At 39.3% G+C, this 25074-nt stretch overlaps 1 protein-coding gene across 2 annotated transcripts in view; it reads left to right on the forward strand.

Annotated features, from left to right (window-relative positions):
* Positions 1-25074, forward strand: part of RABGAP1L (RAB GTPase activating protein 1 like) — a 614224-nt gene that overhangs the window by 175013 nt on the left and 414137 nt on the right. For both annotated transcript variants that reach the window (XM_058660694.1, XM_058660695.1), the window contains exon 13: positions 207-357. In XM_058660694.1, coding sequence (XP_058516677.1) covers positions 207-357 — 151 coding nt within the window. The remainder of the gene's footprint in view (positions 1-206; positions 358-25074) is intronic.

The following is a 25074-nucleotide window of genomic DNA, read 5'->3' on the forward strand; positions in this document are numbered from 1 at the left end:
CCCCTGCTCCATCCCCCTGCTCCATCCCCCTGCTCCATCCCCCTGTCCCGTCCCCCCCGCCCCCTCCCCCCGCCCCGTCCCCCTGCTCCATCCCCCCCCTGCCCCGTCCCCCTGCTCCATCCCCCTGCCCCGTGCTTTCCTAGCTGACCAGGATACCGTGTACTTGGTGAAGGGAATGTGAATGGTTTGTTTTCTTGTTTTCTCAGGCACAGCAATCTCGGTACACGCCCCAAAGGGCTGCCTGCTCTGGTCAAGAGTGGTGTTCCTGAAGCACTCAGGGCGGAAGTGTGGCAGTTACTAGCCGACTGTCATGACAATCAGTCTATGCTGGATACATACCGAATTCTTATCACGAAGGTAGGAAGCGCTTTTCATGTTGTTTTCATGGGACAGCATATTAAATGCATTTTGCTTTTCATTGTTCTTGTACACATAAATGCTTTGAATTTCTTTAGAAATATGGTGCTGCGATGTGGTCAACACTTGTGCCTTTCATTCTGGTGTCTGTTGGATTCAGGTAGACGGTGGAGTAATCAGCTGTCAATGTTTGTGCCTTTATTTCCACTTTTTGCTTGAAATGACTTTAGTTTGGCACTTTATTCACGGGATTTTACATCTGTGGATCCAATCAGTTGCAGATGAAAAATATTTAGGAAAAAAATGTTTCTACACTAAACATGTACAGATTTTTTTTTCCTTGTCATTGCCTAACAGTACAATGTAATTGCTATCAGAGCATTTCCATTTATATTAGGTGTTATGAGTAATTGTTTTAAAAGTGTGTGGAAAGCTGTGTGCTGGTGCTGTGAAGCCGCTGTTGTGTGCTCTCCAAGAGACATGCACATCTGTAGGTTTTGGTGTCCTTGGGTAAGTGCTCTGTCGCAGCCCCTCATTGCTACTGGCTTACATTTCAAGTATGTTCCAGCTTTTCAGCCAACCCTTCTTTATGTGTTTATACTCCTAGCACTCTCCTGTAATTGCTAAATAAAATTTGAAGGACTTTTGTGGTTATATAAGCTAACATTTAAATGATGTGCATAATTGCCTAGATTCCTGTTCTGTCTAAATCCTTGCTTCCAATGCAGATTCCTTTGTTTATATGCAAATTACTAGTTGTAGAGCAAAGATAATGGGAGGAGTTGGTGTTGACCCAGAATATACTTTCAGATTTCATCTCTCACTTCTTTAACAACAAATTTGGATTTTTAAATAATAGTAACTTAAAAAAATCTGTTTATAAAGAATTGTTTTAACCAACATCCTGATCTTTAGAAGATGTCACCTTAAAAAACAGTTTTACCCTTCAATTCTACTCTTCTTTCCTTCTTGTTTGCCCCTTTCTTTTCCTCAGATATTTTCTCAGTATATATTATATCCAGTCACTATCAAATTCAGCTTTTTTAAGAAGGAACTTTTATCATTTCTTAAGATTAGTAATTTCTGCAGTTGGATATACCAGATGATGCATTAGTTTTGCTGAGAAAATTTATGTCTGATTTGTATTTTTCCTAATTACAAGCACAAAAAAATTATTAAGTCATACTACTATTTGTTGTAGCGTGGTACTAAAGCTTCACTAGTCTTTGGGACCAGTGGTCGTTGTAAGTTCATGAGGAGTGACTGGGGGAGAGTGAATTCTGTGCGCTGTGGAGTGTGATCACTCATGTGCACACATCATGAGGATCACTCGTGTGCACGTCATGAGGATCACTCGTGTGCACGTGTCATGAGGATCACTCGTGTGCACGTCATGAGGATCACTCGTGTGCACGTGTCATGAGGATCACTCGTGTGCACGTCATGAGGATCACTCGTGTGCACATGTCATGAGGATCACTCGTGTGCACGTGTCATGAGGATCACTCATGTGCACGTCATGAGGATCACTCGTGTGCATGTGTCATGAGGATCACTCGTGTGCACATGTCATGAGGCATGCCCTGGGGGAGAGTGAATCCTGTGCACTCTGGAGTGTGATCCCTCGTGTGCATATGTGTATATTTACTTTCAGAGTGTTAAGCTTTTCTTTCAGTTTGTATATGCTAGACTAAGTGGATTTATATATTACTTAGTTCTAACTTAATCCTTGTAAGATGGATGAATGTTTTAAGAAGATCTTTGCAGAATACTATTTAAAAGTTTTACTGTTGTTTAGAGAAAAGGTTTATTTAGTTAAGAGGCAGCAAGACAGAGAAAGCCACCCAGAAGGAGCACTCTGCTTGCTAGTCCTCCCTCCAGATGTGTGCAGGGGTTGGTGTTGGGTCAGGCTCTCCCAGGAGCTACCAGCTGAACACAGACCTCAATGCAGATGAGGGCCCATCAGGTGAGCCCCTGCCTCCAGCATCTGCACTGGCAGAACGCTGGAGCCAGGAGCTGGAGCTGACGCTCAGACCCAGGCACCGTGGCAGGAGACGAGGATGTCTGAAGTGCCCACCCCAAGGATGTGTACTTTTAAATAATTTTTGGGAAAGAATTCACAGAGAAGGCTGTTTTAAAGCACTTGACAGTTTAAATGTTGTGTGATTTTTAATCATTGAAAACCACTTGCTTGTTTTACTGTCAATGCTTACATTCTTACACTTGAAAACTTGGAAATAGAAATTTCTAATATATTTAAAACTTGTGCTGAGAATTTGGAATTGATTGTTAACCATATGAAGTAGGTGTGAGCATTTAGCCTGATGGTGAAAGTACCTGCATGCCATGCCCTGCCTGGTTTCCCTGGTGGCCTGGCTCACTGCTCTAGCTCATTCATCCAATCCTGGGAAACGGTGGTGACGGCTCAAGTGAGCCGACTCCTGGCTTGGGCCAGCCAGCGCTTATCACTGTGAAGTGGATTAGTAGTTGGGAACTTGTTGCCTTTCTCCCTATGGTTGTCAAATAAATAATCTTCAAAATCCAGTTTCTCTGACTCTTAGTATTGGATCGCTTTTCATATAAATAATGAACTGTGTATTTCTTCCAACTACACATAAAGTAGCAGTTATGTCTTACGGCTTTGCTTACAAGGAGGCTTTGCTGACTCATAGCTGTGAGATTTCAGACCTTGGGGAAAGATGTAAATAATGCTATCACTAACATTATACCCGAATGCACGATAACAGTCTGTGTTCACACATGTGACAAAGGATTTTACCATTTATACCAAACACATGGTAGCTTTGGATAAGCAGATGTTACAGATAGAAGAGAGAATGACAAAAAGGTTTTTTCTTCGTTGATTGAAGTATATGGAAGATGCTGGAGGTGGGCATTCCCAGATTCCTTTTCCACTGGAGTTTTGCTGTGGTTTACTTTCTGCTTGTGAAAACTGAAGTGGAGAAGTAGTGTTATTTTTCCCTGGCAGTGATGAACTTCAGGAACTGTGAGGTTTTGTGTCGGTCTCTGGACGTTTTGAGGTCCTTGTCTTCGTTTGCCGTTCTGAATTTTCTTAGCCAGAGTAGCTGCCACCAGCTCTAGATTTTCTGGACTGTAACTCTGGTGGTGGGCATACAGGTTAGTTCAAGTATCTCCAGTATTGTGCTCTTTAGCTTTTCCAATGCTGAAGTACTTTAGTTCCTGCATTAAACATGCTTCCAGATACCTGCAGTTTGCTCTGTTTCCATGGCAGGGCCCTGTATGATAAACTTGATATTTATATGTTTGTAGCCTGCTTTCACAAGATGGATGTTCTATACACAGTATGAGGTTCAGGAAAGACTACAAGAAAAGCAGACTGCGCCTAAATTGCCTAAAAGGCAACCTAAAAGGCTAAGTATACATTCATCTAAACTGCAGGATCTGTATAGGACTCCTGGCATCAGCCACTAAAGCTTGGGGTCCCAAAAGACATGAATTCAAACCAACTAGCATGAGTTTTGGAGAGATCCTCTCAAATTGGATCATTTTCTAGAATGGCTCATGACTATACTTTTCTTTCTTCCTTTTTTTTTTAATAGTCAAAGGATATAAATCATAATTAACCAAAAGAAAAGAGGCATAGGGCAGAGAATGGGTCCATGAAAGTTCCAAATATAAAACTTCCACCATCCTCACAGCCTTGATAATTCAAAGCTGCATCTGTGTTTAGCAGTATGCGTTTACATACTTGGAGTATCACTGACCCAGGATGCCCACCAAACTTAAGCGTCCTGTTTTTATTGGAGGTCTGCTTTATCAGCATAATAGATTGGTTCACCACATTTGGTTAAGCTCAGTCTGTAGCAGGGAATAATCCATTTTTTTCCTTTGAAATTGGGTTGATAGTGTTATCGGGGAAAACAAGAAGGAACTGACCACCTCGGATCTTATCTCACGTGCAAGAAGGAGTTCTGTACAGACACATCAGTAAGCAAAGAAAGATTGATTAAGTCAGAAAACTCCTGCCATTACAGTCAAGAAAGACCCCAAAATCAGTTAGGGTGAGACAAAGCTTGTCAAAGGGCCAGAATCATCATCTTGTCTAGCATATCAAAATAAAAGGCCATCAGAAGGTGTGATTTTTTTTTAACTTTGAAATTTTTTTAATTTTAAAATATCTTTTATTATTCTATGATACAGTCTATAGGCTGCAATATATGCTCCCCCCCCCCCGCCCAGACCCCACTGTCCAACCCCACTGATTTCTTCCTTGTCATTACCATAGTATAGTTCTTCACTATAGGACTATAGTGATTTGGAAGATTTGGAAGTAGAGATGCACACTGCATTGTATCTTCACATTGTATGTAATAGTCTGCCACACAGTTACTGTATGTCCGCTTAAATGGAAAGCCATAAAACAAAATAAACAACAGAGAGAAAACTAGAAAATTTACAATGACATGTAGTTAAATAACATGCTACTGAATGACCAATGTGTCATTGAAGAAATGAAAAAGAAAATCAAAGACCTTCCTGAAGCAAACTATGCTTTTGTGTGGGGTATGAGTCAGGGAGGAAATTAATACGAGAAAGGAAACTTTTTTTAAAGAATGAAAATAAAAGCAGAAATATCAAACCCTCTGAGATGTAGCAAAAACAGTAGTGAAAGGGCTATTGATCTTGTATTTTGCATGACGGTTGCATTATATCAGAGAGAAGGTGATATTTGTGCTTTTGGCATTGACTTGTCTCACTGAGTATAATGGTCTCTAGTTGGAACTATCTGGTTGCAAATGGTATAATTTCATTCTTTTTAATGGCTAAATAGTATTCCATGGAGCAGATGTACCGCATTTTTTAATCCTGTTTGGATGGGCGTCTGGGTGGTTTCCATGTCTTTGCTATTGTAGATTGTGCTGCCGCAAATATAAGATTACAGATCCCTTTCTCATATGCTGATTTCGTTTCCTTTGGATATTATTCCTAGAAGGGTGTGATTTTTCACTTCTTGCTATTATCATGATAAACTGAAAACTGAAATCTTAGAAGTATGAAATCATTGTCTCCTTGCTTTCTGATAGTAAAACTAGAAACCTAGGAGTGGAATTGGTATCTTGCCTTTCTAGAGGAAGGTTCTGGGGTGAAGAAACCTTGATGTATGCTTTCAAAAGGACTCCGCTTTTCCACATTCCACCAGGGCTCCAGCCCTGGCTGCCTGCTAGCCTTCCTCAGATCACAAGTTGAGCTTTGTGTTTTTGCCATTTTCTATTGTGAGGCTTCTCATTTGTTACATAAAGTTGTCTATGAGCACACCTTGACTCACCTGATTAGCATAAACTATCTTGTGCAATTGGCACTTCTGTCAGTAAATTCCAAATTCCAAGGGCTTAGAGCTTTTTTCTTCTGAGCCTGGTGTGTGTGTGTGTGTAATTTAGTTTATTTGAAAGAATTAACAGAGAAAAGACAGGAGAGATATATAGAGATATAACTCTTAATAATTTGCTGTTCACTTGCCAAGTGACCGCAATGGCCAGGACTGTGTCAGGTGGAAGCCAGAACTAGGAGCTTCATCTAGGACACCCACATCAAGTCCAGGGACCCAAACATTTCCCAGGCCACTGTCAAGGGTCTGGATCAGAAGTGGAGCAGCGGGACACAGGCCAGAGCCTGTCTGGGCTGCTGTTGTCCTAGGCCGCTGCTTTTCCGACCATGCCCCAACACTGCTCCCAGTGTGCCTTTTAGGGAGCTCTCCCGTCAGCCTCATAACACCCCCACCATTATCCTGTGTATCAGAATTCTGTTGCGTGGTTGGTGTTGCATTGAAAGGTAGGAAATACTTCCTTTAGGTCAGTATTTGTATTATCATTCACATATATCATAGGAAAAGCATTCATAGATAGCTCAGGATAGAGTGAAAAAAAATCCAGACGTACTTGCTGCTCTATTTGTATTTGTTAACAGGAATCACTTGACATCAGGTATAGTAGCTCTTCTTACAGAACACACATTTTCTTACTGTGGTTTTATAGGAACAAGCACGTATGTGGGAACCTCCAGTGGTGTAGGAAAAGTTGGGATCCATTGTGTATTAAAGTAAGGTTTAGGATCTGATGTTAGTATGGCAAGAGTCTTTCACACTGGTGTAAGGATTTTATTGGGGAAAATTGCTCTCCTATAATCTTCAAGTAAATGTTTTGTGTTTTGATAAATATGAAAGAGAATAAATATTTAGTAGACAAGTTCCTTTCTCTGCTAAAGCTATCTCTTAATGGCTATGATTGAGATTTGGGGCTAATAATCTAGCCTATCAAAATGTATAAAGTTCATTAAGTTTATTTTAGGTTGTCTAATGTTTACTAGTTGTACCTGAATTTGACTGTCAATATACAATTAGCATAATATAATATTGCCTCATTAGTTTATAAATCTGTGACAGCGCAGAATTTGTCATTTCTGCTGTCAGCAGTACAATTTGTCAAAAACAACATTTTCTTACGAGCAGTATAGAGATGTGTCTCTGTTCATTTGCCTTTATTTAAACTTTCAAGTTGTAACATTACTATGACAGGAGGTACAAATTCATTGTCTTCCTTATACAATACCAAATATTGTAAATGAATAACATTGTTTCTGAAAATTATTTTCTCTATTGTCAATGCTTGGGAGAAAAGAGATGGCAAATAGTTATAGCTAAGAGTGTGTGTATGTGTGTATTGAATACATCTGAGTTTATACGCCACTCAGTGGGAGGAACATGACAGCCCAAAGAATTTCAGGAAGAAATGTCTGCATATTTGGTGGTCATTATTAAGGAGCTTTATTGGTCTTTTCTTTGGATCAAGTGGTTTCTTTTTTTTTTTTCTTACTAAGGAAATAGCCAAAATTTCATGGTCAGTCAATGAAATGGCTCAGCTTGAGCAAACAATTATGTAGACACCATACTGAAGACATCACAATTGTACAGCAAAGAAGAACTATGAAACGTATGCAGAACATTTAAGATTTGGTTTCTATGAAATTATTTAATTATAAATTACTATTTAATTCTAGGGGCATGCTAGTTTAAAATCTGAAGTTCGGAGTCATAACCTGAAGTGTCATCTTTAGAGGTGATGAATTTATAGCCAGCAGGCTGGATCTAAGTTATAAATATATTTTGTGTAACAATCAACATGTCAAAGAATATTATAAACTTCCAGGTTATATTTTTATTCTTTATTTTGCCATATTCCTACCACTGTTGTATTCCTTACTGTCTGTCCCTTATATATCTGTGATAGCTATCTTGTCCTCCAGTGTATTTAATCTTGTTCCTCCATTGTATCATCATGGCACAAGGAAGAGCTGTCACAGCATTCTTTGGTTTTCTTTCCACTTCCCTGGAAGGCCCTGAAGTCCACAGGAACAAGGATCACAGATTTTGCTCCTTATCTGATACCCCATGCTTGAGATAGGACCTGGCATGTTCCAGAGTACCAGTAAAATTAGCTTTAAAATTAGATTTTTTCCCTCAGGAAGGAACCAGGTCATTTGTTGACTTATCCATATAGTCATTTAATTTATTCCTTTTTTAAAAAACTCTTCTATGTTAGGTACTGGGTAAGGCTTGTGACCTATAAAGTGTTGTTTTTTTTTTACCTAGCAAATATATGTGTTGTTGGGAGAGAGATGAATAATGACTTAATTTGAGCAGCAGTTCCTGGTATACTACTCCGTGTTGTTTTGCCAGCAAGCAGATAAGAATTACTGGTGTAGAGTATTTTGCTACCATAGTGGGATTTGTAGATTAAATCACCCTGAATCATGTTGACCCAAGGCTAGAAAGTAATACTGAACAGGAAGAGAGACTGTACAGTTCAATCACACTTTATGGTCATGTTAGCTTTGCAATATAATTTATAGAAAATAAAGCTTTATGTGTTTTTGATGGATAGAAGATGGCTATAGGGACTGAAAGGATTAAAACCTCTGCTTTAGAGTTTGATGAAGATGAGAAGGGTAGATCTGTAGAGCAGCTGATAACTTCAGTCTGGAGGCAGGGACCAAGCAGGACTACTCAGAAGAACTGTGATATCTAAGTCTATGGCTAATTATGTTGAAGGGATGCTCGCACAGCGTACTTCTGTGAGAGTGGAAGCTCTCCTACAGGGGAAAGTGCTGGTTCTCACCAGGCAGCGAAACCCTTGGTTCACATAACAAACTCTGCCACTTACTGACTTGAAGTATTGAGAAAGTTCCTTAAATACCTCAGTCTTCCTTTCCTCATTGTACTAGAGCTACAGCAGTATTCATTTTCTGCGATTATCTAAGGATTCATTAAGATAATTCATGTAAATCATTCAGTGTGTCTCTAATATATGGTAAGCACTCACCAATGATAGGGATTAAGGAAAAATATAAAGAAGTATATGTTTCAATGTTAAAAATGGCACAAAAAAGTATTGTAGTATGACTGTAGAGTGTGGATATTGCTGTGGGCTCTTCAGCTTCAGGACCTCCATCTAAAGAGGGGAGAAAAGAGCTTTGCTGGACTGCATGTTATCTACTTGGGTCACTAATTCACTGTTTGTTAAACAGTGTCTCGGGATACAAGGAAGAGTAGTATTGAAATCCTACCCCTTGGGTAGTTTGTAGTTCAGAGAGGAAAGGAGTCAAGAAAGCAGAAAAATGGCAGTAACTTAGTCAAGCTCTGTGACAGAGCTGAGTTGACTAATGTGGGAGCATAGAGATTAAAATAACCAACTTTGCCTTACCCCAAAGAATAATAAGATGTACTTAAGTTAGGGCTTTGCTGGTATAAAGACACGGCATGATCAGTGTGGTTCTGCCATGTTTGGTGACTGTGGGAAGTTCTTATGATCCATGGGGACACTGTAGACCATAAAGTTTGCATAAGCAAAAGTTGTCACTTGCTATTGCTCACTGCTTGACATGCTAACATGCAACACTAGGACTGTACCTGCTAGATAAATGTTTACTGAGGGAATTAGTGGTGACTGTGGTGGGTATTGTGTTTGATACTATTGTAGGCCCTGCACATAAACATCACAGCTGAAATGATAATCCTTAACTTTTACCATTGACACAGGAGATGCAGATAGATTGAGACAGATAGTTAATAAAACAACTGAGTTGGATACTGGAGCCCATAAAATAGAAAACACTAGATCTGAAATGAGAGGAACAGGTCATTACTACTTTTAGTACCTTTTTCTTTTCATTTGACAGAGAGAGAGAGACAGAGACAGAGACAGAGAGAGACTGACTGACTTGTACCTGTTGATTCACTCTCCGAATGACTGCAATGGCTGGGCTGGACCATACTGGGATCAGCATCTGCAACCCCATTTGGGTTTTCCCCATAAGTACAGTGGCCTAAGGACTTAGACTGTTTTCATTGCTTTCAGGGGTGTATTAGCTCAGATTTTGAGATTAGGTGGAGCAGCCAGGTCTAAACAAACACCGATATGAACCTCCAGGGAGCTGTTTAAGTGACTGCACTACAATACTGGCCCCAGATACTGTTCTTTCTCTGTTGGGGAATGTGTATAAGCTTTCAAGTGACTCAAAAACAGAATAGTTCCTTAGTGTCTAAGTTAAAACTGTCTCTCTTGATATGGGTGTTTTGTCAGTTTTTCACTACTGGAACCAAACTACCTGATGGGAGCTTCTTAGGAAGGAAGTTCTGTCTCCGTTACAGTTTTACAGAGTCACAGTCCAAGGTCAGGCAGCCCCATTGTTCTGAGAGCAGAACGTGTGGAGAGGGAGCACCATGTTGGTGTGGTGTCTGAGAGCAGGGGGTGTGGAGAAGAGGACCATGTTGGAGTGGTGTCTGAGAGCAGAGGGTGTGGAGAGGGAGGACCATGTTGGAGTGGTGTCTGAGAGCAGAGGGTGTGGAGAAGAGGACCATGTTGGAGTGGTTCTGTGAGCAGGGGGCGTGGAGAGGGAGCACCATGTTGGAGTGGTGTCTGAGAGCAGAGGGCATAGAGAGAGAGAATCCCATGGGGCTTCAGAAAGCAAAGAGACAGGTAATATGTATGCAGCCTTTTTTGTGGGTTACCTTCAGTGACATCACGAATGCTGTTTGCCATATGGATGTCATAATTAGATCAAGTACCCATCTTTGATTTGTTATCCATTAACATTAATCCATGAACCATAAATCATGGATCTGTAGGGGTATATACAAATTATTTGTTAAACTATAGAGGCTATTTACAATATCTAACCCAAAGTGGAGTTGAGGCTTCAGTCACTGTCTGAGGGCCATGCACTGCTGAGAAACCACTGGAAGATTTTGTTATATACTTTCTAAAATCTTAAATCCTTTCTTGCTTATCATTGAAGTTTTACATTATTCATAATAAACCAGCATTCATAATTTTTGAGGCGATCTGAAAAAAGAGTAGGTGGATTGTAACTTGGCTCCTCCTGTGGAAACCAAACAAGCAAACAGATTGTAGAGGTTGTGAAATAAAATGAGCACTAAATCCTAATTGTTGGTTTGAGGAACCACTAAATAATGATCACGGTTTCGTCTACTCTGAACCGCTTGACATTGGGGGAGGCTGTCTATGTTTTTGTGTAACTTGGATTTTTATGTAATGTAGCAGAATTATGTGTAATTTCAGTAATTTCTTGGCATATGTGATAGTTTGTCAACCAAGTCTGCTGATGGCTGCTTATATAACAGCAAATATTATGGTTTTCTGCTTTTTTTTTAAGAAGTTATCTGATTTGTAATATTCATGCCTTATATTTTGTTAAAATCAAATTGATTTTAAATCAAATTTAACATTTAATTTAAACTTTAAATTTAACTTTTTAATTTAGCTTTTAGAAATAACCTCTTTGTAACTGTTTTCTGCTTATAATGTACATTTTTGTGTTTTTTTCTGAATTAATCTGTTCAGTATGTAGGCCCAGATACATTTGTATGTTTGTATGTGAGTATAGGATTTCTTCTTAAAGGACTTAGATTATGGAGCTTGATGACTTTGTTGAAGTTTCACTTACATGTTTTGATCTTGGGACATCAACTGAATGTTTAAGGCTCAGTTTCATCATTCATAGAACAGACTTAGTATCAGTCTACTATGTTGTTTGAATTAAATGAAATTATGAAATTCTTGTTGCATATTACTCAATCCAACTTATACTATCATAGTGCACTACTTATAGGTATTACATTATGAACTACAGTAATAGAGATAATAAGGTAATAATGGACCTTAATATCAAAGCATATTTTTTGCTTCAATATGTTTGTAAGATAACTTCTGGTCATATAATTTGCACAAGGACACAGGATATGTGAAATAGAAATGTCAGACTTGTCTTATGAGTTTTGGTTAATTTTATGGTTGGTAAATATCATTCAGTATTTGAATTCTAAATGACTTTGTAGTGAGTATGTGAATGACTATATTAGTGATTGTAAAAATTGTGCATTAGAAAGTCAAATGATATCCTCTAAAAACTGCTCTTGAAGTTAATCCTGATAGCGTTAGTAAAGCAAGGGTAGGTATGGTTATTATCTCATTCTCTTATGAATTCACACCTTCAGTCACTTTTAATTGAGTGTCTTTTACAAGCCCAGCTGAATGGCTTCTAGGTACAAGAGGTTCGTCTCTGGGGAATCACTCTGGGGAAAGCCAGGCCTTTGTATAGCGATCTGTCTGAACAAGATGGGAAGGGTTCCATTGTGAGGAGGGACGTTCGCACTCAGTGAGCTGTCTTTTATATCCACTTCACTTATCCAGGGAGCCTTGGAAAGTGACATCACAGTGTCCTGTCCTTCCCCTGTTTACAGCCAGTTGGCCAGCTACATCTGTTAGTCAAGGATCAGTACTTGTTCCCTTGTAAAATAGGCAGAACTCAATATGAATTTACTGTTATTTTATCAAAAATAGAAAAGAAAGCTCAGAAAGTATATATATATATATATATCTCATATTGGAATTCTATCATACCAGGCTGATGTGGTAGAATTTTAACCAACACTATAAGGTCTACTGAATAAATGTTTAAAAACCTGTTGCCAAGGATAGTGGGGGGTTGGTAGTGCATATTAATTTTTAATCAGCTAATTAAATAGTGTTAACTAAATAAGATGGTCTACACGTGCAAAGTAGTGAGCTGATTTTAGAACCTAGAGGCAGTGTTGAGTTAGGTTAGTGTCAGAGGGCAGGAGTGGGAGTCGCACACGGTGCTCTGGCGACGAATAATAAGTAAAGCCTGCCCTGTGCCTGGCCTGCTTGGATTCTGCCTGGCTTGCTCTCTAGAGCGCTGTGTGCACTGATGAAGCGTCGCTATGCTTATTCCTGTCAGATTCCTGGTCTTATTCAGGATAAAATCAGTCTTCCCTTTGTCCTCCAGTGTTTCCTTGTAGCAGATGGCTTTTAATAAAACATCTAGAAAAGAAAAAAAAATCTCTGGTTTAATGGAATGTATTATAATACTGCACACTTTTAAGAGCAAATATTTAGGTTGATACTTTTCTTATGATTAAATAGCATTTAGTGAATATTTAACTGAAAAGTCAAATTATAGTTTCAGTTATGTGGTTTGTATTTGTTAAGCTTTCACAACTAAATTAAATTCTGCATGTCGTTTAACCAGTAAATATTTACTTTTTCTTTACATGGTTTATTTTGTAAGATTTCATGCAGTTTGTTAGCCAAGCAGCACTGAATGTTAGATTTCACTGAGAGTCAAAGCATCGCTAATTACACGGCTGCTCTGTTCTCTGTCATCACCTTGTCTGGTTCTAGGAAATGAGCTTTTTGATAGAATGAGGTGATTCCAGCTGGGTCTGTGCTCTTGGTGTCTATAAAAACCATGAGGTCTTTGCTGGTACATTACCGATCAAGGCATAAAATTTATAAACATTTCTTTCAGAAAATTTGCCATTCTTTAAAACCTACTAACCACAGAGGGAGTTGGGAGGCTGGGCATCATGGCACAGTGCGCTTGGCCACTTTTTGGGACACTGGCATCCCATAATGTGCCACAGCACTGATTCAAGGTCCTGGTCCTGGTCCTCTGCTGCCCATGAATGTGCCTGGAAGGACAGTGGAAGCTGGCCCACCTGTCTGGGCCCCTGCATCCCTCGTGGGAGACCAGGATGAGGTCCTGAGCCCAACCAGGCTTGTGAGATGAACCAGAAGTTGGGAGATATCTCAGTGTCTGTCTGTGTTACTCTGCTTTTCAAATATATATGAGGAACGTGGTCACAGGAAAGAAGAGTATTCCCTTGGAACATCAGGCTACTGGAAGATTTTACTAAAGGAAAGTAAGAGTTGATAAAATAGGTTCTTTAAGAAATGTGCCTCTTATTTTCTGTTTTCATGTATTGTAAAGGTAGTGGTTTCTTATTGCATAATTACACATTATTATTTTTTCGCAGTGTAATTGTTACCAAATTTTCTTGGTCCTCACCCTGAGATATTTCACTGTGTAGCATATCTATAGCAACAGTTCCAAGTGTAAAACTTTAGAATAGATATAAGTCGAATAACTAAGAGTTTTTCCATCAGAACTTGAATGCTGAAATTTCTGTAAAAATCTAAAAATATGTTCTTAATTTTTCATGGTTTGGTGTGATAATTTAATATCAAATAGTTTTTGCTGTCATCTAAGCATACTTAAAAGTTTTGAGGTAAATTGAGGAAAGATGATTTTCTTTCTTTTTTTAAGATTTATTTTATTTTTATTGGAATGTCTGATATACAGAGAGGAGGAGAGACAGAGAGGAAGATCTTCCATCCAATGATTTACTCCCCAATGAGTGCAGCAGCTGGAGTTGCACCAATCTGAAGCCAGGAGCCCAGAGCTTCCTCTGGGTCTCCCACGCAGGTGCAAGGTCCCAAGGCTTTGGGCCGTCCTCCACTGCTTTCCCAGACAACAAGCAGGGAGTTGGATGGGAAGTGGGGCTGCTGGGATTAGAACCGGCGCGCATATGGGATCCTGGTGTGTGCGAGGCGAGGATTTTAGCCACTAGGCTACCATGCCTAGCCCAAGATGATTTTCTGTATTTTCAGTTTCATGCTGTGGAATTTGAGTAGGAGTGTACTATTTCAAGGGAAGACTCTTGATGTTATTGTTAAGCATAGTTCCTCCATGACATAACAACTTATGCTGTGATATAGCCTCAGCTGTATTTACAACTATAGAATTGTGAACAGGAGGAAAGCACTGCATTTTAAATTCTATTTAAGAATTATTTATTTGTTGAAATGCGAAGTAATGGGGCAAGGATGGGGGGAAAAGGCCGACAAAGAGAAATTTTCCATATGTTGGTTCATTGCCCAAATGGCTGCAGCAGCTTTGGCTGTGCCATGTTGAGGCCAGGAGCCTGGGACTCCATCCAGGCCTTGCACGTGGGCCATAGGCCTGAAGCATCTTTCTCCATGTTCTCAGGTGCGTCACCAGGAAGACAGAGCAGTCACAACTCCAGCAGGCAATTTGGTACGGGATGGTGTTGCCACAGATAGTGGCTTACACACTGCATTATAATACCAGCTCTGATATTTTTCTCAAACCTCACAGATAATCAAGAGTCTAAAATTATACTCCTGGATTCCAATTTCATAATAATTTGATTGTCCTTAGTACATATTTTTAGAATATCTTTCTGGTTTTTTGGGGGAGGTGTAATATGATATGCTATTTTTCTCCAGGATTTTTACTTTTGCTTTTCCAAATTTATGTTTAAATGTGTTTACCATTAATTAGCAACAAGGTGGAAAAGAGAATAGACAGCAGATAACTATGAGAGAAGTACCAAAAATCTGCCTCCCTACTCTGCTCTAACATATCACACATCTCTAACTGTGTGTTGCTAACTGCTTATTTAGGTTCCTTGGTTGGATTGTGCCATGAATCTCTGGCTCAGTATTTTGTAAGGCTTCGCAGTTTATCTTTGTTTCCCATGCTGTCTTCCGTTCTTTTTATTACCTGCCTCCGTTTCTTACCTGTCTGTAATGTAGTACTGAAAAGCGATTGTCATGATTTATTATTTTTATATTTGCTGACTTTCATATTCTCAGTCAATTTGTGAGATTAGACTGTCCTTTAACAGCATGGCTTTTCAACCGACAAGATAGTTAGATTATGTCAGCATGGAGAAACTTGCTATTCTGTTGCACTTTGTATCCCTGCAGAGCTTAATGAATAGGTGTTGAATGACTAAGTGAATTAAATTCAATAAATCAGTGTTCCAAGAAACAAAGAAGGAGTCAGTTGGCTATGGTATTGTAGTTGACTAATTTTATTAAAAAACTATTAAGTTTTGATGATTTTACAGAAAACTTTAAGTTAAGGATCAGAGCTGATTAACCAAAGTCTCACTTTTTTTGTTTCAGACTAAATAAATAACTCACAGGAACTAGACATAAATCCAACCAATGGAAGGTCATTTTTATCATGGGTTTCATTTTCCCCTATGATAATTGCTTCATTTAAATTATTAAGGAATGTTTATATAACAAATGCATGCAGTAGATTATATTGTCTTGCACTCTCGGTGCTGCAAATGCATTTCTTAGATCAGACTTTCTTTTCCATCAAATAGAAAAAGACAAACAGACTGATAAACCAAGAGGTTGCATTTTAAGAGGTTAAATTTTAAGGTTTTATAGGTTTTATAGAACTTAAGTTCTTCTGAAATTTCTTGATCTTCAAAGCAATGTAAATATCACGGTTGTGATATTGATGCAGAGTTTTTCATAATTTAAAATTGTAATCTATTAACATTGTGTTAGCATTTTGTTGTTTTTGTTTTATTCATTAGATATTCAAGCTCAATACTATTATCTACTTAGTTTGTTCTGATTTTACAAGAATAATCAGACCATAATGATCTGGAGTTGAGAATCTTGATGTAGTTCCTCTTTTCCCAAAAGATTACATCATTTCTGAGTTTCCAGTTTGCTTGATTGGTAATGTTTTCATTAAGCACATAATGCATTTTACTTTTTTACATACAAACTGCTGTATTTCAATGAATGGTGCATAGATGAGGCTAAAGTTGCTCACAACTTTTTTAAAACCATGGATAAGTATACTTTTTCTTTAAGAGAGATTTAATTGTTATTAATGTCAGAATAATTTAGTCACTTTTACCCTTTGAGAAGGTGATCTCTGACATGTTTATAAAAAACTGCTTAATCTTAATGGATGACTGATTTTTTTTGGAAGACAGCACAATGAAAGTTTTACCTTGATACTTGGAAAAATGATGTGAAAAGGAGAAATTTGCATTTGAATCTTTCAATCTTCAGTTCTGTGTGAAAAAGTAGAATGATAATTTTGATTAAAAGCTTATCTATCAGTCTAGTTGCTATTTCAATGATGGGAATTATTCCATTTCTTCATAAAAATTCTGGCCTCAAGTTGCTATAGCTTTCTCATTTTCCAGGACCTTAGATCTTCATCACTGTGAAGGATTTCAGTATTTAGAGGGGGTGATTGGGTTATATTTATAAAATTTCCGTCTCATTCAGTCCTATAAATCTGGCCTTTGATACCAGAAGATATTTGAGCTTTATTACATTCTGTTTCCATAGACAATATACATCCTCTGTTGTGGCTGCTGGGGTACTTCTTGATTTTGTTGTAGTTGTTCCAATTGATTTCTATTCTAAAAAGATAAAAAGACTTTTCTCATGAGGGAGGGAGGGAGGGAGGGAGAGAGAGAGAGAGAGAGCTTAATCCTATGGAGGGATGATGCTTATCAATTACCAAGAGGAGAATCCTTGTTTGTCCCCATGGCATAATGAAGCCTTGCATTAGGTGTTCTGGGACTAATTAACCAGGAAACACCTCTAATTATAGAAAAGAAAATGCTCACCAATTGCCTGTTCAGGCTTTTTTATATATATAGAAAGAAACTGTGGAGTTGGCTACTTGCACTCCAGGTTTCAGTAACATTATTTAACTCCCATTGCCCCATTTGAAATGGTTTCAGGATTTTTTAGCTTACTTTAATTTGTAGTAATTAATTTTTTTGAGTGGGATTCTTTTTGGATGCAAATTTACATAAAAGAAATAATTTTGGAGTTATTTATATATGTATATATTTATCTCTGCAAGCTTTTACATTTTTATTTGAGAGGAGGAAGAAGAGGGAATGGCAGAGATAACCCAGTTCCTTCCTCTTGTTCATTATTTTTTTTAATTTTTTTTATTTTTATTTTTATTTTTTTTTAAAGATTTATTCATTTTATTACAGCCAGATATACACAGAGAAGGAGAGACAGAGAGGAAGATCTTCCGTCCGATGATTCACTCCCCAAATGAGCTGCAACGGGCCGGTGCGCGCCAATCCGATGCCGGGAACCAGGAACCTCTTCCAGGTCTCCCACGCGGGTGCCTCCCACACGGGTGCCGTGTCCCAATGCATTGGGCCGTCCTCAACTGCTTTCCCAGGCCACAAGCAGGGAGCTGGATGGGAAGTGGAGCTGTTGGGATTAGAACCAGCGCCCATATGGGATCCTGGGGAGTTCAAGGCGAGGACTTTAGCCACTAGGCCACGCCGCCAGGCCCTCCTCTTGTTCATTATTGAAATGCTTACAGCAGCTGGGGGTAGGCCAGGGCTGGTGCTGGGAGCCAGGCACACAGGTGAGTGGCTAGGTGGGTGTGACAGGAGCCCAGCCCCGTGAGGCACTGCTACTGCCCCCAGGGTCAGCAGTGCCAGGACTGGACTAAGGAGCTACGGGCAGGTATTCAGCCAACACTCAGATTGGTTGACTGCTAGGCAACAGACCTGCTCCTTCGTAGTGTCTCATCTTTCTATGTTTTTGAAATTCTTGAATAAATCATGTTACTTATAAATAATCACAGTGGATAACATTGGTGACTAAATATAAAGATATTTATAAGTGAATCTGTAAATTTGTAATGCACAATCAAAATGAAAGCTATTTCTGATTTTATTTACTTTAAATGCATTGACATTTCTGATACTCTTTCTCAGTTGAAGTCTTCGAGAATTATCATGTAAGAGAATTTTAATTTCATAAGAGACTAGCTTCCCATAATTCTATGAGTTGTTTTCCAGGCTGTATGATTATTATATGTGACATCAGATTTTTCTTAATTCATTAATGTAATTTGTTATGAACCACTGTTGACAATGTTTTAGTTTTTCTTACTGTCACTTGTGTTAATTTTACTTGTTTTGACATTTGTCAGTAATATATACACAGGCTTCTGTGCGTTGCTAGAATTGGCGAGGGATTTGCTGAATTAGGAAAGTAGAAAGTTGGAAACCACACGTAATATGGGTGGGATTATGGCTCCTCTCATCTCCTCACCCTGCCCCCGCCTTCCGGCAGGCGTGTATCAGGAAATCAGTTACAGTTCAAGATGGACAAATGATTGTGGCTGCAAGACAGTCTGTTGATATGAACTCGTGACATACTCAGCCTGGGCAGATTTATGAGTGAAAGACTAAATACTTTTTAATAAGTGGACTCTGTTATAGTAAGCGTATAGTTCATTTAAGCAAAGCAGGAAAAGCTAAGCAATGTATGCTAAATATTGGATGGAAACGAGACAGTCTGCTGAACTAGAGCAGTGCTAAAAGCCTGGAGCCTTGACTTGCAGGCGTTCAGTACAATTCTTTGCTTATTTTTGTTCATCGTTTCCTTTGAACTTTGGGTACACAGATTGGTGTTGCCTTGAAGAAGAATTACTTAAATGTTCACCTGTCGAAGTATGTTTATTTAACCTATCAGTTTAAAGAATTGAATTTATATCCTTTCTTTTTGTGACTCCTCCATACGTTATATTGATTTAAAATAATAGTATTATAGTTAACACAGAAGTCAAAAAGTTCAGCTTTTCAGTGCAAGTTAAAATGGAAGATGTGGAAATTTTTAGCTTTGGAGATTTTAATATTGTTAGCATGTGCAGTGCTATAAGAAACTATTCCGAGATTTTTAAGAGCAATGGAGTCCTTCTTTTGGGGAATGCATACTAAAATATTTACATGTAAAATAATCTGATTTTTAAATAATATGGGGCAAGAAGTAGTATATAAGACAAAAACTGCCATAGGTTGTTGGTAGATGGATACATAGGGATTTATGAAACAATACATAGGGTTTTGTATGAATGTTTAAATGTTTCCATAGTAGAAAATTACTTCCAAAGTAGGGAACTTTTCATTTTACATAGAAAATGAAAAAGACATTAAGAATTAGGCTTCTTCCCCCCCACCTCCCTTAGAGGAACAGAAAGTAGTAGTGACAACCAGTTACCAGGTTTGTGTGTTACCAGCTTGCTGACCTGGACAGATCACAGAATGCTAGCAGTCAACAAAAGAATGGGGTGGAATTAGATTATCTCAGATTCCATTAAACTGAATTCCACTACAGAATCATAAGCTTTCTGAGTGAAAGATCTGTTTTATTCATTCCTGAAACAACACAGTTGTTGGCACAACACAATGAATGAATTCAACATTCATGTTGAATAAAGCTGGATTTCCTGCTAATATATTTTCGTACTGAAATAAAGTGATTGCTTAAGCCACCTAAATTTAAAAAAAAGGAAGATGTGTGTCAGAACCAGAAATAGAAACCTAAGTTATTGAAAATGTATCTGTGCTTTCTAGCTTTCTTACTTAAATATTTGTAGTTTCCCAACTGTAGGCAGTTGGTTAGGTTGCCTTGCCTTGAACTTGGACCAGTATTAAATGGCTGGAAGAATGGGATACATTCTGAGCCTGGTTAGTGCCAACTCTAGGTTATCTATACCAATGTGCCAGCATAATTTCCTATTTGAGTTTTCTTTTTTCTTTCTTTCCTTTAAAAAAAAAGATATTTGGGGGCAGGTGAGGGACACCAGTCCGAGACATTCCATCCCAGCCGCTAGGTCGGGGAGCTGCAGAATGCCTGGGAAAGGGGCTTCTGGGGACATGTTGGAGTGGGAGGAGCTGAGGCAATGTCTTCTGGGGGCTTCCATGGAACCAGTCACTGCACTTGCAGCAGGTGAAGGAGCTGAGATTGGGTGGGTTAGAGGGAGAAAACTCTAGGGCGTGTTTTGGTCAGGCCAAGGTACCCATCCATGTAGGAGACCTGGCCTGAGCTAAACAGCATTGCCTGCTGTCTGCTGGTGCTTGCAAAAGCTGAGGCTGTGGGGCATGCCTGGTTGGACTAGGCTTCACATTAGCTGGTGCTGGTGATAGACTGCACCTGACCCTGCACTGGCTGGTGCACACCAGAGTCAAGGCTGAGGTCATCACGATGAGGTTTCTTGGGGCACAATCCAACTAGACCACTTAACTCAAACACGACCATGGGAAAATCACAAGAGATGTAGTCTGAACTTGGAGTGCATGTATTGGGACTGGGCCTTCTCAGTTGCTGATGCCCGTGCCGTGGTCAGTATGCCCTTATTCATATGGGGGCATGACAGCCAGCTCTTCAAGGCCAACAGAAGAGGTTGAGTGCCCTGTCAGAGGATGGAAAGCAAAACAGGTTGGACAAGTCTTATGGCCAAACTTTGCAACTTGTTAATTGGCCTGTGGCTGCACTAAGGTAGATTTGGTCAGCCAATAGACCATGGAAAGATTTTCTCAACCCTGGTACAATGAAACCAACAGTAACTCAAACTATAAAACCATTTGCGTGACACTCTCAGAATACTCTCCCCCACCTGGGGATCTCTAAGGCTTCATCAAACAGTGGTGCCCAGAAGCCCAAGTGCTAATGTAGTTTGACAGCAAGGAATGGCACCCTCCCTTGAGGACTCAGGAGAAAACATCTGAAGCATTTCTCCCACGCACGTTCCTCCATGCCTCAGTCCGCCCCATCCTAATTGGAGATGCACAGAGACGTGAATCTCTCTCAAATATGTAAACAAGGTTAGAAATTAAATAAAATAATAAAAGCAATTGATGAGTCAGAAAGCTAGTTAAGTGCTAATGTGTTGAGATAAAAATATTATCAATATTGATATTTAAGAATTTTTGTATGTATATGTTGGGATTTTAAAAAAAATTAAATTGCTCCTCCTACTTCTTCTGTACCCTCCCTCCTTCATTTTTTGCCATTTTAGAGTACAGTGCTATTCTCTAAAAGTTCGAGTGCCTTGCCAAATTCTCAAATCTAGTTTTGAGACAATTTCTGTAGCTAATTTAAATAGATTGATCATGTGTTAATTTAACTTTTGATTTATGTATGAGATCTGTTAGAAGCAACCTTTGTCTCTTCAAAAATAGAGAAACATTCATTTTGGGAAATGTAGGCCAAATATAAAGGATCTTAGAAATAAATGTCCTCATTTCTAAAATAAAACTTAACTGCAGTTTACAACCAAAGAGTGCATTTGACCAAGGTGGAAAGATTGCAGGAAGAAATTGTAGTATCTAGCAGACTTTGAATAAAATTTTGGGTGAGTGATGGAGGAGCATGTGTCTGTCTGTGTGGCCTACCGAGAACACAGCCTGCGCCTTCTCTCAGCCTGCCTGCCAGGCGCAGCTCTCACAGCAGCAGGCCTAGAGGCAGCCTCCCTGTGCCGAGGCAATGTTGGCCATCATGGATCTCACGCTCAGGTTTGTGTGCTTCTTAGGGTAAGTAAGGTGCTGCCTCCTGGCTTTAAGCCTTGATACTTTTCTGATCAGCATTTGGCATTTAAAATAGTAAAATGAAAACTTTCATTTCTTCACTTGATTTGAGTCATTTGTATATTTAGTTCTTAACTGCTTTGATTATATAATAGAAATATGCATTTTGTTTATTTCTAGGGGCATCTGAAAATTATTTTGAGAGGTAGAGAGTGGAGGGGGAGGTTTGAGAGCAAGAATGAGAACAACAGAAATGGGGGAGAACCAAGATGGCGGAATAGGGTAAGGACACGTTTAAACAGATGGAAAAACATTTAATCAGGATGAAGCAGAGAGGACATATTTCAGGAAATAGGAAAGGACAGAACAGCAGAGGGATACCTGGAGACTGACAGACACAGGAAAGCAGCAAAAACAATGGTGTGGTGTTGCAGTGACTGATACTCCAGCAGCATTCAGCTAATGGCAATCTGAGCTCCAACAGCAGCTGAAACTCCACCAGCAACCAGGTGGGAAGGGACTTTCACTGGGAGCTCGGGAGGTGAACCCAGACAAAGAACTGCCCGTTCTGCTGGTCCGTTTGATTTGACCAGGAGCAGAGACAGAGCAGCAGATCACAGACGGACAGTGCGCGAACAGAGTGGATTTCACAGCCCAGTCAGCCCCCTATAGCTGAATCAGGTGCCATTTTGCATAAGACGGAAAGGGCAAGGGAAAGGACGGAGCATAAACTGAGCTGGGAGTGAACTCATTTCTGACTCAGTGAACTGCAACGGCGTGGCATTCTACAAGTTCCACCCAAGACAGGTCTGGGTAGCCCTCAGACCTGACGGCCAGGATCAAGAACTGTAGTGGTGGTACGTCAGGTGCCATTTTGTACACTGTGGCAAACGCTTTAGGACTATAGGGACAACAGTGAACTGCGCATGTGCTGAGCTTGTGAGAACTCACTGAGTTCCATGAATTGCACTGGTCCCACAGGAAAATAATACCGACTGTGGCATCGTGCTGGCCAAAATAGGTCCATGTGGCACCCAGACCTAACATCCAACAAGTTATGACGAGATCAGCAGTGCCACCAACAACCTAACTATATAGGACATCTGGTGTCTCTCTAATCCTGGGACCTGCTCGGTTGGGAGAAAGGTTGCAGAGATAACGATGCGGCCTCAGCACTGCATCATAGAAGCTGGAGAGTGGTGAGCCAAGAGCTGGGGCTATGGAGACTACGGTGGAATTCTGACATAAGAACCCAAACCTGGAACTCGCTGGAGGTTGTGACACAAGTGGCTGCAAGCAAAGAGTTGTGTACCAACTGCAATAAGTAAAATCGCATTTTAGACCTGTGGGTGACACAGCTTAGAAACCTGCCCCAAGGAATTCAAGACTTTGCTAACCAGAAGTACAATGATCAAAAGCAAAAGAAGAGACAAAGGCACAATGAATATTACTGAAAACTCCCCTGCAAAGGAGCAAAACCCTATGCCAACCTCAGAGTTAACTGAGGAAGACATCAAGAAAATGGGGGACACAGAATCCATAAGATTCATTTTAAAGATTCTGATCAAAAATGAGAAGCTCATGCAAGAGTTCAAAGACTTTATGGAAGCAACAAAGCGAATCAAGGCTGGTATATCAGAAATTAAGAACACAGTAGAGCAAATTAAAAGTACACTGGAGAGTCTCCAAAATAGAATGAAGCAAGCAGAAGCAAGAATCTCAGAATTGGAAGATATTTCCTGTCATCAGGGGGAAGCAAACAAAAAGCTGGAAGCAGAGCTGGATCAGGCCAAAAAAGTATTCAAGAATTGAAAGACACTATTAAGAGGTCAAATATAAGAGTTATGGGAGTCCCAGAAGGTACAGAAAGAGAAGCTGAGTTTGCAAATGTATTTAATGAAATAATAAAGGAAAATTTCCCTGACCTGGAGTAAGAATTGGGAAACAAGATCCAGGAGGGGCACAGAACTCCCAACAGGCTTGATCAAAAGCAATCTTCACCACGACACATGATTATCAAGCTCTCTTCAATTGAACATAAGGAAAAGATCCTTAAATGTGCATGTGAAAAAATTCAATTGACATATAAAGGGATGCCAATTAAGCTCACAGGAAATCTCTCACAGAAAACTCTACAGGCCAGAAGAAAATGGAGACACATATTCCAGATTCTAAAAGAAAAAAATTTCCAGCCTAGGATAACATATCCAGCAAAGCTTTCTTTTGTCTTTGAAAATGAAATAAAATTCTTCCACAGTAAAGAAAAGTTAAAGTTAAAAGAATTTGCCTCTTTCAAACCTGCTCTACAAATGATACTTTAAGATATTCTCTTGACAGAGAAGAGGAATAGCACCTACCAAAACCAAAGGCAAACGGGAAGAACATCCCAGTAAAATGACAACAGAAGACTAAACCAATGAACAACCCATTGCTAAAATGATAGGACCAAAGTAACATCCATGTATATTAAACTCTGAATGTGAATGGCTTAAGCTCAATCAAACGTCTTAGATTAGAAGACTGGATTAAAAAACAAAACTCATCTGCTTAATGTCTGGAGGAGACACACTTCACCAAAGATCAGCAGAAACTATATCGCATGGGTTGTGTTGTTTTCTGTTAGTTTCATCTCTTCAAAACACTTCCTTCTGATTAAATCATTCAGTGACTCAGAGATCATGCAGTGGCATCATTTTCTCCAAGAAGGTTCTTGATTTTCATTTCTTCAGCTACACATTAGTCATTTAACAGCATGTTCTTTAACTTCTTGGTGTTGTTAATTTCTTTTTTCTCCCTGATGCTGATTTTGTTTTGTGGCTCTTCATTTAAGGGGATGTATAGTACCCATGTAATGGAGACTGTCATATCTAGTAATATGTCATTTAACTTCATGGCATTGTAAATTTCTAATTTTCTTTTTATTGTTGATTTTGTATCATGACTTTTCATTTAAGGGGATGTACAGTAGTTGTGTAATGGAGACTGTCATATCTTGTAACATGTCATTTAACTTCATGGCATTGTAAATTTCTATTTTTCTTTTTATTGTTGATTTTATATCATGAGTTTTCATTTAACTGGATGTACAGCAGCTGTGAAATGGAGACTAGCATCCAGATGTGAGGATGCAGTGTGGTACGCATTTCTGCTTCCAGACA

Source organism: Ochotona princeps, chromosome 2, assembly GCF_030435755.1.
Source record: "Ochotona princeps isolate mOchPri1 chromosome 2, mOchPri1.hap1, whole genome shotgun sequence".
Taxonomy (NCBI): domain Eukaryota; kingdom Metazoa; phylum Chordata; class Mammalia; order Lagomorpha; family Ochotonidae; genus Ochotona; species Ochotona princeps.